At 41.9% G+C, this 16,854-nt stretch overlaps 1 protein-coding gene across 3 annotated transcripts in view; it reads left to right on the top strand.

The window, feature by feature from the left end:
• The window catches only part of LOC124596376 (putative ATP-dependent RNA helicase TDRD12), a 470,123-nt gene that overhangs the window by 300,952 nt on the left and 152,317 nt on the right, over positions 1–16,854 (top strand). For all 3 annotated transcript variants that reach the window (XM_047135490.1, XM_047135489.1, XM_047135491.1), the window contains 3 exons: positions 10,261–10,426; positions 12,362–12,550; positions 16,479–16,683. In XM_047135490.1, the coding sequence (XP_046991446.1) occupies positions 10,261–10,426; positions 12,362–12,550; positions 16,479–16,683 (560 nt within the window). The remainder of the gene's footprint in view (positions 1–10,260; positions 10,427–12,361; positions 12,551–16,478; positions 16,684–16,854) is intronic.

Raw genomic sequence — 16,854 nt, 5'->3', positions numbered from 1 at the left:
AGAGGGTAGGGCAGCTAAGTGCAGTTGGGAGGTTAGATGTTGGGCAAAGGGGGGCAGTGAGGGGGGGGGGGGGTGAGGAGGGAAGTAATAATACTGTGGATTGAGGCCAGGAGGGTTACAGAAACATAGGATATATTGCAGGGAGAGTTCCCATCTGCGCAATTCAGAAAAACTGATGTTGATAGGAAGCATCCAGATGACACAGGCTATGAAGCAGTCATTAAAATGAAGAAAGTTGTGTTGGGCAGCATGCTCAACATCTGGTTGGTCCAGCTGTTTCTTGGCCATAATTTGTTGGTGGCCATTCATGCGGACAGAAAGCTTGTTGGTTGTCAAGCCCCACTTATAATGAAGCACAGTGGTTGCAGCTTAGCTTGTAGTTCACATGACTGGTTTCACATGTAGCCCTGCCATTGACAGGATGGGAAAGATGAATGGGAAAGAAGGTGCTGAGGTTCTGGAGGAATGTGGATAGAGTGTCCTCGCCTTCAGTCCAGGCAATGAAGATGTCATCAGTGAATCTCTAACAGGTGAGGGGTTTGGGATTCTGGGTGGTTAGGAAGGATTCCTCTAAATGTCCTATGAATAGATCGGCAAAGGATGGTGCCATGTGGGTGCCTGTAGCCATACCCCGGATTTGTTTATAGTTGATGTCTTCAAAAGAGAAGTAACTGTGGGTGAGGATGTGGTTGGCCATGTTAACCAGGAAGCAGGTTGTAGGTTTGGAATCCATCAGGCACTGGGAAAGGCAGGGTTCAATAGGGGCTAGGCCATGGGCATTAGGGATGTTAGTGTATAAGGAGGTGGCATCAGTAGCGACGAACATGGCACCTTGTGGTAAATGGAGAGGAACTGTGGAGAGCTGGGGGAGGAAGTGGTTGATATTATTTATGTAGGAGGGTAGGTTGCAGGTAATAGACTGAAGGGATTATTCTACAAGAACAGAGATTCTCTCGCTGGGGGTATAGTTACTGGTGACAATGGGGTGTCCTGGATGTTTGGGTCTATGGACTTAAGTAGGCATGTAGAAGGCAGGCATTCGGGTAGTGGTAGGGTTGAGGAGAGAGACAGCCAAGGGGGAGAGGTTATGGCTTTGGCCCAAGGATTTGAAGAGACACTAAAGATCCTGCTGGATCGCTAGGATGAGGTCACTGTGGCAGAGGTTGTAGGTTGACAAATCTGACAACAGTGGTGGAGCCTTTGTTAGCCATACAGTGAGTAGCATCTACCATTTTATTTTATTGCCATTATTTCATTCTGGATTTTCCATTGTTTGATTTTAACTAACTACTAATTCCTCTCTCTCTCTCTCTCTCTCTCTCTCTCTCTCTCTCTCTTTTTACAGACAGCACAATAAACCATCAAAATGTTTAATGAAAACTACCCAATCACCTGTGTACTGTGACAGTCACAAGTATTACATTCCAATATTGACTCGCAACACATGCTTCTGTGTCCTGGTATATATTGAATTTACTTTGTTTTTGTATTTATATTCCTCTGAGCATTTTCCCAGAAAGATGGAAATACTTGCCATTGTTAAACTCCTTTATAAGAAAGATGATTGGAGAGATGTAATAACTATCAACCTGTATTGCCATTGACATCATTTTCCAAAATTTTTGGAAGTCTGTGTGTTATAGAATAGTACTCCACCTGAGCAACAACAATATCTTCAGTAAATCACAGCTTGTGTTTCAAAAGTATTGCTCAACTGAGAATGCTATGTACACATTCACTCACCAAATTTTACAAGCACTAAATAACAAAATAGCAACACTGATATTTTTTGTGACCTATCTAAGGTATTTGACTGTGTGGATCACAATATTCTCCTGGATAAACTGAGGCTTTATGGAGTTGATGATGAAGCCAAGCAATGGACAATGTCATTTGTAACTAAAAGAACGCACTAAGTCATACTTAATAATTCAGCCAGTGCAATCAGGAGAGATTCTTCTAATTGGGGAGAGATAATTTATGGGAGTCCACAATGCTCAGTCTCAACTCCACTGTTTCCCATATACAGGTTGTTACAAAAAGGTACGGCCAAACTTTGAGGAAACATTCCTCACACACAAAGAAAGAAAATATGTTATGTGGACATGTGTCTGGAAACGCTTACTGTCCATGTCAGAGCTCATTTTATTACTTCTCTTCAAATCACATTAATCATGGAATGGAAACACACAGCAACAGAATGTACCAGCATGACTTCAAACACTTTGTTACAGGAAATGTTCAAAATGTCCTCCGTTAGCGAGGATACATGCATCCACCCTCCATCGCATGGAATCCCTGATGTGCTGATGCAGCCCTGGAGAATGGCGTATTGTATCACAGCCATCCACAATACGAGCACGAAGAGTCTCTACATTTGGTACCGGGGTTACGTAGACAAGAGTTTTCAAATGCCCCCATAAATGAAAGTCAAGAGGGTTGAGGTCAGGAGAGCGTGGAGGCCATGGAATTGGTCCGCCTCTACCAATCCATTGGTCACCGAGTCTGTTGTTGAGAAGCGTACGAACACTTCGACTGAAATGTGCAGGAGCTCCATCGTGCATGAACCACATGTTGTGTCGTACTTGTAAAAGCACATGTTCTAGCAGCACAGGTAGAGTATCCCATATGAAATCATGATAACGTGCTCCATTGAGCGTAGGTGGAAGAACATGGGGCCCAATCAAGGCATCACCAACAATGCCTGCCCAAACGTTCACAGAAAATCTGTGTTGACGACGTGATTGCACAATAGCGTGCGGATTCTCGTCAGCCCACACATGTTGATTGTGAAAATTTACAATTTGATCACGTTGGAATGAAGTCTCATCTGTAAAGAGAAGATTTGCACTGAAATGAGGATTGACACATTATTGGATGAACCATTCGCAGAAGTGTACCCGTGGAGGCCAGTCAGCTGCTGATAGTGCCTGCACACGCTGTACATGGTAAAGAAACAACTGGTTCTCCCGTAGCACTCTCCATACAGTGAGGTGGTCAATGTTCCTTGTACAGCAGCAACTTCTCTGACACTGACATTAGGGTTATCGTCAACTGCACGAAGAATTGCCTCATCCATTGCAGGTGTTCTCGTTGATCTAGGTCTTCCCCAGTCGCGAGTCATAGGCTGGAATGTTCCGTGCTCCCTAAATCGCCGATCAATTGCTTCGAATGTCTTCCTGTCGGGACACCTTCGTTCTGGAAATCGGTCTCGATACAAACGTACCGCACCATGGCTATTGCCCGGTGCTAATCCATACATCAAATGGGGATCTTCCAACTCCGCATTTGTAAACATTGCTCTGACTGCAAAACCACATTCGTGATGAACACTAACCTGTTGATGCTACGTACTGATGTGCTTGATGCTAGTACTGTAGAGCAATGAGTTGCATGTCAACACAAGCACCGAAGTCAACATTACCGTCCTTCAATTGGGCCAACTGGTGGTGAATCGAAGAAGTACAGCACATACTGACGAAACTAAAATAAGCTTTAACATGGCAATTAAGCTTTTCCGGACACATGTCCACATAACATCTTTTCTTTATTTGTGTGTGAGGAATGTTTCCTGAAAGCTTGGCCGTACCTTTTTGTAACACCCTGTATGTAAGTTATCTTTCATCTAATATGCAACAAGCAGAATTAGTCATTACACATTTGTTGTGTTACAACCATTTCGTTCTTTGAACATCTTTAGGTTACTGAGTTGTGCTAAAGTCATGCCGTAATGGTCCGGTGGAAGTGTGGCGAGCAGACACAAATTGCTATGAACAGTAAACTCCCATGGAGCATTCTGTGTCTACTCACCATACTTCCACCAGGTGATTGGCAGGATGTTTATGATCAGTGTTTTTGTATCTGGTTTTTAACATTCCTTACAACAAACAGCTCGTGGTCTTGCGGTTGCGTTCTCGCTTCCTGAGCACGGGGTCCCAGGTTCGATTCCCGGCGGGGTCAGGGGTTTTCACCTGCCTCGAGATGACTGAGTGTTGTTGTGTCGTCGTCGTCGTCGTCATCATCATCATCATCATCATCATCATCATCATTGTCGTCATTCATCCCCATTACGGTCAGAGGAAGGCAATGGCAAACCACTTCTGCTAGGACCTTGCATAGTACGGCGGTGTGGGTCTCCCGCATCGTCCCCTACGCTCTGTCAAGGAATATGGGACCTTATCATCATCATCATCATCGTCGTCGTTGTCGTCGTCGTCATCACAACAACCATACCATTTATGGCAAGACATTAGAACAACTCCAGAACCTGAGAATAGTAAAAGAATGAAGCCAGTTGCAACACAATATGTGTAATGGTACAGCTGAGGTAGTTTTTCTTACTCATCAATGTTGTCAGCTGTGGTGCTCAGCATCCTCAAAAGATTTAGTTCTTTTTGTGGATTACATTAGTTTTGTAATCAGTCAAAGCATATATATTGCAATAGAATAAATGGTAAATAATATTCTTGAAAATGACAGTGACTGGTTTTCTGTGAGTAATTTTGCTCTCGATTTTAAAAAGACACAACATATTCAGTTCTCCAAATCTGTAGGTACTACACCAGTGATAAGTGTAATACAAGATGAGGAAATAAAAGCTAGAGTGCAGACTTCAAAAATTGTAATTATTTCTGGTGTTGAGAATTCAAACTGGAAGAAAAAAACACTTTTTGAACCTCCTATAACAGCTTGGTTCAACCAGATTTGAACTTCAAATAATTGTAAATCTTGGGTGGAATCAAATCAGCAAGCTGATATATTTTGTGTATTTTCGTTTAATAGTGCCATATGGAATAATGTTGTTGTGTAACTCATCCTTAAGAAACAATATTATGAAAAGGAAAGTTGCCACTCACCTTATAGTGGAGATGCTGAGTGCAGATAGGCACAACAAAAAGACTGTCACATATATAGCTTTCAGCCAGTAAGGCCTTCATCAGAAATAAATGCCAGACACAAACACACACACTCATGCAGACACAACACACACACATGACTGCAGTCTCAGGTGGAGCCACACTTGACAAAAATTCTACTGTCTCCACCTAGCAGCTTTAAAGCATACCTTTGCTTCTGTTGTGTCCTTTCCTCCTCCTCCTCCTCCTCCCTCTTTGCCTCCATCATGCCCCCCTTCCCTTTGCTCCTCCCTGGCAGTTCCCATTCTCTCCTTGTACAGACGTGCTCCTTCTCTGGTACACACTGGGGTGGGACTTCCTCTCGGAGCCCCTATCCATGGCATCTACAGGACAAGAAGCCTGGTACTTTGAGTCAGAAGTGGGACCCACACTCTGTGGGCTCAAGGTCACTCGTTCTCATTGGATCCTGATATTTTTGTGGCTTGTCGTTCTCATTGGATCCTGATATTTTTGTGGCTTGATCTCTTCTCAGCCACACCACCTCTCACCCTCCAAAGGAGTGAAAGAAAATGGTAAGCCCTGTGATGAGTGCCCCCCTGTCCACTGACATCCCAAGGGGTGTCGCCCACCTCCCTCTCAATATGGGTCCAACCGTACATTCATGGTTGTCACTCCGCATTACTAGTGATGGACACTACTTGGCCCAATGAACGATTCAAGCCCATTTGTTGTCTGTCTGCAGCCCATTTGATGTCCGTGTGCACTGCCGCGATGTGGCTCCTGGACTGGACGGGGTACACAACCAAATATTTCAACACTTGTCAGTGGCTAGCCAATGTCATATACTTGCCGTTTTCAACCATTTCTGTTTTGAGGGGGAATTCCGTTCCCAGTTGCGAGAAAGTGCCTTTATTCCAGTCTTCTTGAATGGCTTTTGCCCAGCATCAACACATTGTTGCCGTCTTCTTTGACCAGCATAAAGCTTACAGTACCACATGACACTATCACATCCTTTCCACCTTACATGAGTGGGGCCTTTGTGGTCCGTTCCTGATTTTTATCCAGAACTTGCTTTTGTGTCGCACTTTTCAGGTACAGTTTAGCAGCTCCTGTAGCATCTCCCATCTATAGGAGAATGGGGTTCTGTTTTGAGCATCCCTCTCTTTTTAGTGGCTATCAATGGTTGCTGTGCAACCTACAGTGTTCCACTTTTTGTATGCTGATGACTTTAGCATTTATTTCTGTTCGTCTGCAATGGGTGTCGCTGAATGCAGACTGCAGGGAGCAATACACCAAGCAAAATCTTGGGCTCCGACACAGAGCTTTCAATTTTCAGCTGCCAAGACCTACGTTATGCATTTCTGTCATCGCCATACTGCGCATACCAACCGGATCTGTACTTTCATGGCCATACCTCAGAGTGATGGATTCGCTTTGCTTTTTGGATCTGGTCTTTGATGCCTAGTTGACATGTCTTCCCCATCTTTGTCCATTAAAGCAGACACGTTGGACACACCTCAGTGCCCTTTGATGCCTCAACAATACCAACTGGGGCATCGACTGCTCTACTCTGCTACAGCTTTACAAGCTTTGGTGCAGTCCTGACTGGATCATGCGAGCCTTGCATATAGTTCAGCATCACCTTCAACGTTGCAGATGTTGGACCCAATACACCATTTTGGGGTATGACTGGCCTTTCGGATTACCTTCATGATTAGCTTCCAAGCAGAGCCAGGGTTTCCACTATTGCGGGTTTTGTGCCAACAACAGTTGATCGCATATGCTTTGCACATCTGCTGCTCCCCAGAGCACCCAAATTAATGCCTTCTCTTTCCAGATATAGATATCCACCTCCTGCAACAGTGCCCTAGATGTGGGGTTACAATTGCCATCCTCATCCAGTCCCATTTTTTTGGAACTCCAGCTCTCCCCTCTACAACCTCTTATCCAGGCCCACTCGCATACACCTCTGTGCTAAATCCCCCATCCACAGCTCTGTCTTGACATATCACATGGTTTGAAAGACTTGGCTCCACTTGAAGCCCTCTGCTGCCAGTTCTTCTCCATTCTTGGCACATTTTGATTTTCAGCAGTAGACTATGCTCATGGCTTGATGGTTGCCGGTCACACTGGCTTTGGTTATGGTCATATGGGATGTAATGTACGCCGCTCCTTGCCATATTGCTGCAGTGTTTTCACTGCAGCATTGGTACCCATATCTCATGCTCTTGAGCATATCCATCCCTGCACCGGTTAGTCCTTCATCATGTGTAGTGATTCTTTGAGCAGTTTAAAATCTCTTGACTAGTGTTACCCTCGCCATCCCTTGTCCCTGACTGTCCAGGACTCTCTTTTTGCCATCAAACATTGTGGGTGCTTGGTGGTCTTTGTGTGGACCCTGGGTCCCATTGGGATCCTGGGGGAATAAACTCACTGACAGACTGGCCAAACGGACTACTGGCAAGCTGCCTCTTGGGATCAGTGTTCTGGCAGCAGACCTTCAATTAGTATTATGCTGTCGGGGTCTAAGGATTTGGTACACGGAATGCCTTTGAGGGCCTCCGGCTGCTTCCTGGATGGGGCACTTCACCCACCTTTCCTCCTTTCCCCCTTTTCTTCTTCTGTGTTCCATTCTCTAGGTTTTATTGACCTTTGGTAGACCCCGGGGTTATCTTTCCTCGGGTTTTACACACACCATCCTTCTTTGGTGTGTAGTTTTGTTTACTTGCCTGTTCCAGGTAGAAATGACTGATTACCACATGGTTTGGTCCCTTTAATCATGAAACTAACAAAGGTGTTCAAACAAGTTAACAACTTCCCACTCCCATTCCTGAATATTCTGATAAAACAAGTTGATTTCATTTTTTCATGTATTTTTACTAGATGAACTGGGAGACTGTATTTAAATTCCTGTAAAACTTTCCGTCTGAACTCTGAATTTCACCTAGTGCTGTAATTATGCCATAAAGGTTCAGTAACCAAAAGTATTTGCCTTTTTGTGCTGACGGAACCCCTTACATTTCCTCATTTGTCCTTAGTCTTCCCATTCAAGCATAGGCAATGAGAAGTATGGTATATCACCATCATCCTTTAGTAACTATTGGAACAGCACCGATATGAGATTTCTTTGTCTATCTGAGGATAGAAATTTCACATTCATTGGGACACAGTTGGATGATTGCTGAAAATTTCTAACCAACAGCTGTTTGTGCTGATGCAGTGTGCCAGAACTTGTTGTTTAATTTCTTTCTGAAACTGGACATTTGTTTCAGTAGTAACCACTCTGAAAACTTCATTTCTTTCTCTCCTTCCTATCATAAAAATGTCCTGTTCTGACACTTAGAACCTCTGGTACTTTGCTGTATTTTACTGCTCGTGACAGCACCTCTTCTTCCCCTCCCTCCCTCCCCCCCTCCCTGTCCACCTCCCACCCCTAAATTTTCTGCTATTAGCCCAGCCTGTTTACTCATCCCCTTCCAGTTGAGGTGGAGGCCATAGTTTGTATGATCCCATCTACTGACAAAATCAAGGGGAAGCATGTCAACATGTGACTCTGCACATGGCAAACACAGCCGTTCCAACTCCAGATTAACTCTCCTGAGAGAAGAGTTCCAATTATGGTCTTTTTCTGTGCAAGAGTTTTCTTCTGGCGTATTTTTTTCTGAGGAGTGTTATTCTGACCACCTTTCCATGTGCTGTTTCAACCACCAATGAAAAATTTTTCTTGTAAGATATGTTGCAAAGAAAATGTTAAAATTTTCTTAATGAGTTATAGCAACAGGTCAATAGTCTGAATTGCTGTTAAAGAAGAAAATAGGAAATGAACCTATGAATAGTATAAACCCCCCCTCAAAAAAAAAAAAAAAAAAAAAGAAGAAAGAAAGAAAGAGAGAAAAAAAACAAAGCCACCAGAACAAGTGGTCAGATGTGACTGTAACACCTACAAACTCTGCAATTCTCTGCGACAGCTAGAACAGCTACCAGAGAGCATTGGTGTTATTCATGTTCAGTATTGTTATTATACATGGTAAGATAGGAGATGCAAACAGTGTCAGACATTGACTGTTCACTGTGAAGAACATAGACATGCCGTGTATTCATATAACACCGCATTATCAGCACTTGTTAAGAGTTTGAAAAGGACCTGATTGTGAGTTTCCATTTGGCCAGCAGGCTGAATTGCCACTACCCAGATTTTTTGGTTATTCAGATGTGACAATGGCCCAGTGTTGGATAGAATGGAAATGTGAAGGCAAGCATACTCGTCAAGGTTCTAGTTGGCCCTGTGTGATCACCACAAGGGAAGATTGCCACATAATGCACAAGACACATCATAACCACTTCTCATCTGTGCGACCCTTGTAGTGGACTCTGTGTGACATTCTTTGTCACACCTCACCATTGGTTGGTGACTGGCAGTGCCCAGATGAGGAAATCACCATCCCATGCATTGGCTGCTGTTGACACCACATCACAAATTAATATGTTTTGAATGGTATCTTGACCAAGAAGCAGCTGGCAAATGGTTCCCTATTGAATGATGACGAATTTTAGTCCTGCTCTAGCCTGGATGACCATTGTTGGCGAGTGTGGTGGTGACTGGTGGAGAGGTAACCTTCTTCCAATATTTTGGAGAAGTACGATGGTGTTACCCCTGGTGTAGTTTGGGGAGGCATCTTGTATGACTTCAGGTCATGGTTGATAGTGACTGAGACACTCTGGTGGCACAATTGTATGTCACAGACAACCTGCATCCTCATGTTACCCTCTCGTGTGACAGTATTGTACTGACATTTTTGAATAGGACAATGCTTGTCCATGCGTGCCATGTCTCTCTGAACTGTCAATATGACATTGTGATACTCTCATCCCCAGCAAGATGCCAAGATCTGTCACCGATTGAACATGTGCGAGACTAGTTAAGACTTCAACTCAGTCCCAGTGCCAATGGCAAAGACATCAAGTACCAGTTACAACAGATGTGAGCCAGCTTGCACCAGGAGAGGATACAATGATTTTAACAGCCTTTAGCTGTCCCAACTGAATCAATGCTTGTGTCCAGGCCAGAGGGGTGCAAGATCATATTGATAAGTGGGCTCATACTACCATTTTACTCAATTTTCTTATCACTTAAATGGCATTGTATACCCTCTCACGCCATGAAGTTTCATTTTGTTTGCTCCAGCCCATCTGGATGCTTAACTTTTTTTATCAATCAGAGTATAGAATTCACTGATTGAGCAGCATTGTTAACTCTTTCAGCTTGGCCATTTTGAAAGTTTAGTGCTGTGTGTCTTTTAATTTTTTCTGTTTCTATCAGTGGGATATATATTTTGAGAAAACTAAGTTGGAAGTTTCCTCAGTCTTCCAAAATTATTTCCAATACTAATCTTTCCTTTTGCAGGTTGTCTCATGGAATTCCACAGGTGAACGACATCTGTGCCATAGAAGCAGATAAAAATTTATATAAACGAGTGCAGGTACTTTCTATTCTGAAGTATGATGCTCACAAAAATCCCACAGATGTTAAAGTAAAATTTTTGGATAATGGCCAGTACGAAGCTTGTAAGGTAACCAATACACTTAATATTACATTAATGATTACATTGTATTTTGCTTTTATGTCTAAGATTTCATTGTCCCTGTATTTTCCCCTGTTTTGAAGTCATGAGAAAGTATTGACCTCAATAATAACTTGCATATATTTCTTCTTATGAGTTTTAGTGAAAGCAAAATGCATTTAAACGAAAAATAAATTCTCAAAAATTTAGTAAAGCACTGTTGGAGAGGAACACTCAGAGAACAGTGATGAGAGTGAAGACAAGCTAACTAATGGATAAATGGATTAAGAGATCAGTTATAGCTGTCAGGAGGGATTAAGAGAATTTGAACTCTGCTTTACAAATTTTTTGATATAAAATTGTATAAAATTTTGTTACCTAAATCAATGTATTCGCCCTTCAGTGTGACACATTTTTCCCAATGATTGATGACTTGGCAGAGACCCTGTTTGTATAAATCTACATATTGACTGTTCAGAAAACATCCCACCACTAAAATAAGCTTGTTCTCATTCTGAAAGTGTCTGCCACAGTATGATTTCTTCATACATGGAAAGTAGGAAAAGTCACTGGGCATTGTGTCAAGAGATTATGGGCGTGAGGCATAATTTGATAGCTCACAGAAGCCGCGCGTGTAAATGTGTTCATGCGGAATGGGCTGGGATGTTATCATGGAGCAAAAACACTTCCTGTTAATGCTTCGTCTTGATTGCGCTCTGAAAGCCCATCCGGATATTTCAGTAGCATGCTCCTCCTGTGATGATTTTCCCCTTGCAAACATATGTTAGTCCCGCAACATGCAGTTCCAAAAAAATACTCAGCATCATCTTTCCCAATGATGGTCAGGGCTTCACCTCTTTCAGTAGCGTAATTCTACATGTTTCCGCTGCTCGCTTTGTCCTTTTTCTCAAGATCATAATGATGCAACCACTCATCCATGGTACTTGGTAGCTGAAGAAACCATCTGGATTAGACTAACATAGCTGCAGTATTTCTGCTGCTGCATCATTTTGGCGCACTTTTTGAATCATTGTGGCCGTTGTGAGCAGTTGTGGAATCCAGCGTGTGCTGACCTTCGTCCTGTTCAAAAAGTCATGCAAGATGTTAAAAACAAATCAATAACTACTTTTCACTTTTCCAATATCACTTCAATTTGTGATACATCAGTCTTTGAGCACCATGATCTCCTCATCTCTAGTCTTTCCCATTTTTTCACTTAGAAATGGTGTGCCATTTTACTCATCATCATTTAGAGTTGTTTGACCATACGGGAAACATCGGCATACCTACATGTTATGTCATATGATGGTTCACTGTTGCCATACACTTCTATCCAGTCAGCATGGATTGTTGCAGCAGTTTTGCCCTTCAAATGCAGGAACTGAATTACTGCATGACCCTGCACTTTGTCTGTGGGCGCCATCATTTTGTTTACATGTTCTAGCAACATACTATGGTACAGGAATTTCAATGCATATCAAACTAGAGATATGTACATGCAAAGAAACAAAAAATTAATCATGTTATTTTATATTTTCTGAGGTGGTAATTGTAACTTCATAGCTAATTGTAATATTATGGCTAGAGTAAGAAGTGTGTGTATTTTTGTGCCTGTGTGTGCGCATAATAGTCAGTGCATGTAGAGAGACATACAACTTTGTGAAATATACGTTAGGGGTAAAATTGTCCCAGCTGTGTATTCCATTGTGTAGACCACAAAGATATGCTAATAGCAGGAATGCACAGGACTCTATTTTAATTGGTGTGTTATTCCTTATGAATGCTTCCGCATATTTATGGAAGGAATTGTATATTAATACATTTGAATGTTGTAATGTGTATTTAAAATATTACATGTTTTTTGTATTGGTGTTGTTGAGGTTTTTCGTGATGTGCATGTTAACAATATACCACAAATTCTCCAATTTCTTTTTTTGTTTTTAGGTGTTTAGGTTGCTTCACATTCCAGAAGAATTCAGACACATCCCACCTCAAGCTGTTGATGTATTTTTGTGTCATTTAGTTCCTTGTGATCTTGACTGGAACTGGAGCCATGCAGCTAGCATGAAGGTGTATGAATGGTTAAACAGTGTAGATGACAATGAAGAACAAGGAAAGTTCATGATAGGGAAGGTCAGTACAAGAAAATACAATATACAGTATATGCAAAATATGTGAATGGTATGTTTCATTTCTGTAGCTGATACATTTCACCTACTCTTCTTCAGTAACGTTGTTCATGTGGTCATCACACTGAAGACTTCTTTGATACACCTCTTCATGCTAGTCTAGTCTGTACAAGCCTGTACATCTCAAAATAATTACTACAATCTATAACCATCTGAATCTGCTTACAGTATTCATACCTAGGTCTCCTCCTAACACGCCCCCCCCCCCCCCCCCCCACACACACACACTTCCCTCCAGTACAAAATTTACTGTTCCTTAATACCTAATGATGTGTCCTATTAGTCAGTCCTTTCTTTTAATCAAGTTGTGTGATAAATTTATTTTCCCCCAATTTATTTTGTACCTCCTTAGTAGTTATTTGATCTGCCCATCTAATCTTCAGTATTCTTTTATAGAACCGCATTTCAGAAGGTTCTATTGTCTTCTTGTGTCAACTACATACCGCCCACATTTCACTTCCGTATGTCTGTACACCAGACAAATATCTTCAGAAAATACTTAATTTTATTTCAGTGCTAACAAATTTCTCTTCTACGGATGCACTTTTCTTAACATTGCTAGTCTACAATACCAGAGAAGGAAAGTTGCTACTCACCATATAGCGGAGATGCTGAGTCGCGATAGGCACAACAAAAAGATTCACACAAATAAAGCTTTTGGCCATTAAGGCAATTGTCAGCAGTAGACACACACACACACACACACACACACACACACACACACACACACACACACACACACACAAACGCAATTTGCACACACGCCTGCAGTCTCAGAGAGCTGAGACCCCACTGCGAACAGCAGCACCAGTGCATGATGGGAGTGGCGACTGGGTGGGGGTAAGGAGGAGGCTGGGGTGGGAAGGGGGAGGGATAGTATGGTGGGAGTGGCGGACAGTCCTGTGTTTCAGTTTAGACGGAGGGTAGGAGAGAAGGTGAGTGTGTGTGTGTGTGGGGGGGGGGGGGGGGGGAGGGGGGGGGGAGTAGCGGAAAGGAGAGAAATAAAAGAAATTAAAAGACAGTGTGGCAGTGAAATGACGGCTGTATAGTGCTGGAATGGGAACAGGGAGGGGGCTGGATGGATGAGGACAGTGACTAATGGAGATTGAGGCCAGGAAGGTTACGGGAATGTAGGATGTATTGCAGGGAAAGTTACCACTTGCGCAATTCAGAAAAGCTGGTGTTGGTGGGACGGATCCATATGGCACAGGCTGTGAAGCAGTCATTAAGATGAGGGATATCATGTTTGGTAGCGTGTTCAGCAACAGGGTGGTCCACTTGTTTCTTGGCCACAGTTTGTTGGTGGCCATTCATGCGGACAGACAGCTTGTTGGTTGTCATGACTACATAGAATGCAGCACAGAGGTTGCAGCTTAGCTTGTAAATTGTTTGATTTCTATTGTTTAATAATTGCTAGTCTACATTTTATATCCTCTCTATTTTGCCTTCCATTAGTTATTTTACTGCCCAAATAGCAAAACTCAGCTACTACAATTAGTGTTTCATTTTTTAACCTACTTCCTTCAGCATTCCCTGATTTAATTTGACTTCATTCCATAACATTTGTCTTACTTTCGTTAATATTCGTCTTATAATCTCTTTTCAAAACTCCATCCACTCTATTCAGCTGTTTTTCTAAGTCCTTACCTTTCCAAATTTCTCCTTGGATTCTTTTACTGCATACTGGGTATACAGATTGACTAATATTGGGGATAGGTTACAACCTTGTCTATCTCTCTTCTCAACCACTGTTTACCTTATATGTCCTTCAACTCTCCTAAATGCTGTCTTCTCTCTGTACAAGTTCTAAATAACGTTTTGCTCCCAGTATTTTGTCCCTGCCACCTTCAAAATTTCAAAGAATGTAGTCCACAGAACAATGTCAAAAGTAACTTGTGAGTCACATCAGCATACTGCATACTAAAGACACAGACCACCTGCTTTGTGTGTAAATAAATTTGTCATTAAAAAGTCAAATAGTAAATTGGGACATGGATTCAAATTTTCTTCATTTATTATTGCAGATCTTTGTGAGAGATTGTCTTTCATTTTCTATATGCAGCTGTTGCTGATACAGCATCATTTTCTCATGAAAATGTATTTTGTTTACAATTATTATGTATTCTTGCATAACTCTCATCATTCCAGATGTGACCATCGCTTTATTTTTATTTGATTGTGAGGATCATACAGGCACACAGAAAAGTCAGGAAGTAGCTGCCTTTCAAAGCCCTCCTCCATAGGATCAGGAAACACCCTCCCTCCACCCCTCCGAAAGCTTTCGGGCTTTAATACCCATGTGTGTTCTCCTGCTATGAGTATATTTTTTATCTATATAATTACATTATATTTTCAAAAAATCGATTATTTTTGTTGATTTATTGTTGGAAGTGGTGGAGTGAGGAAGGGGTTTGTCAGGGAGACCCGACTAAAATCCTGGGTTAAATCTGCAAAAGGACATTACTATGGTCAAATCAATTCTGAAAACTTTGAAAAGTGATTTGCAATTATGGGTCTCCAAGTCTTTCTACAGTGTCAGTCATTGTGATCGACAGTGATGCATACCATAACCGACAGATGGGAAAAAGACCCCACAAGGTATGATAACACAGGAAGGATGTTCGAATGATTGCAAAAGAGGTGTGTTGCCTGTAATGAGAGCATGAGGTAGCAGGCTCTGTTTCCTTTAATTCAAGAACATAGACCTGCTAAAAATCATATATGATCGACAAAACGGCAAAAGAGAAAGGCCACATAGTTATCTGCTTGACACTCTCTAATTGTGATTTGAGTGCTGAAAAACTGGCATGGACAAAAGTAAAACGGCTGTTTAGGGATCACAACATTTCAGGCAACATGTCCAAAGACAATCTATTTAAGATTGCAAGGAATTACTTCTGTCAGTTACTGCTGATGACTAGGTGGGGTACTTAAGGAAGGTCCAACAACTGGAAGAAGATTATGGGAGGCGCAATGGTATCATTTAACTCTGAATAGACAAAATCAGTATTAATACTGCTGAATCAGACAGTAGCAACAATAACCATATGCAAAGATGAGAAATGTAATGAGACTTATTCTGAGTGATTTATGTGTACATACAGTTCAGCGTTACATATGTGGATAAATGTTCCAGATCTCACTCATTCTTTCTTTATTGTCCAGAGTGCAAATTTTACTACTGGTTCTTTTTAATTTCAAGTTGTCTATGAGAACTGAACAGGAATTTGTAGCAACAGGACCATCATTGAACATGAAACTGTCAATTCTGCATTCCTGAATCCTGCAAAATGATTTTACACCCATGTCTCAATTTGTAGACGTGCAATACCTAGCAGTTGATAGCTGTTTCAGTGGGTGGCTAATAGAGGGCACTTACACTGCCACTTGGGAACAAATTATGTGTGAACACAACTGTGTTGCCAGCACTGCGTGACATTAGCTCAGTCCCCCCCCCCCCCCCCCCTCCCTCCCCCTCCCCCTCTCCCTGTGCTGTTCCAATCCCCTCCACAGCCTGTGTGCTGGGATTCAGTGATCAGAGCTTGCTTCTTTCACTCTCTGCACCCCTGTCAGAATTTGCTCTTTTTCTTGTGAGCAGACTGTATGCTACTCACTGCATCCTTTATTTAGCTAGGAGATAACTGTCCTCTCATACAGTTAGTTTTCTATTCTATAAACAACTCTGTGTGTGATGAAGTTAATTCCAAGCCATGTGTTGTAACTTAATTTTGGTGTACCTAAAGAGTATAAATAAGCAAGATCATGTATGTTTATACACAACGGCTGTGTTGACTGCCTGTACAGAAGCACATGAGAAAAAACTCACACTTTTATCTCCCTCCTCTGTATTTATGATAAAATGTGAATTGCAGATACTATTGAGCCTTTCTGCTACCTTATGGCTTGATCCTATTGAATGCCATCAACTACTTCCTGCTTTGAAGACAACTGCTGTAGTTCTTTCATTGAGGCAAAAGATATTAGAAAATGACCTTGGTGTAGAAAATCCACATCATATGTCAAGGTTGTATACATTATGTGAAGAAGCTGGGTTGGTTTTGCCGGAATACTGTTCAGGTAAGCATTTTTTATTCAAATTTCATTTATGTAAGTACAACATATTTAAAGCAGTAAAATGCACATGTATTTTTCTTTAATTGTTAGCTTACCTCCCTGTGTTGTAACAGTAATTGCCTTGATTGTCATTTCCATTTCTTATCTATTAGGTGAACCAATAGATGCTTAAAT

This window comes from Schistocerca americana, chromosome 2 (assembly GCF_021461395.2).
Source record: "Schistocerca americana isolate TAMUIC-IGC-003095 chromosome 2, iqSchAmer2.1, whole genome shotgun sequence".
Classification (NCBI taxonomy): domain Eukaryota; kingdom Metazoa; phylum Arthropoda; class Insecta; order Orthoptera; family Acrididae; genus Schistocerca; species Schistocerca americana.
This window is presented reverse-complemented; position numbering and strand designations above follow the sequence as displayed.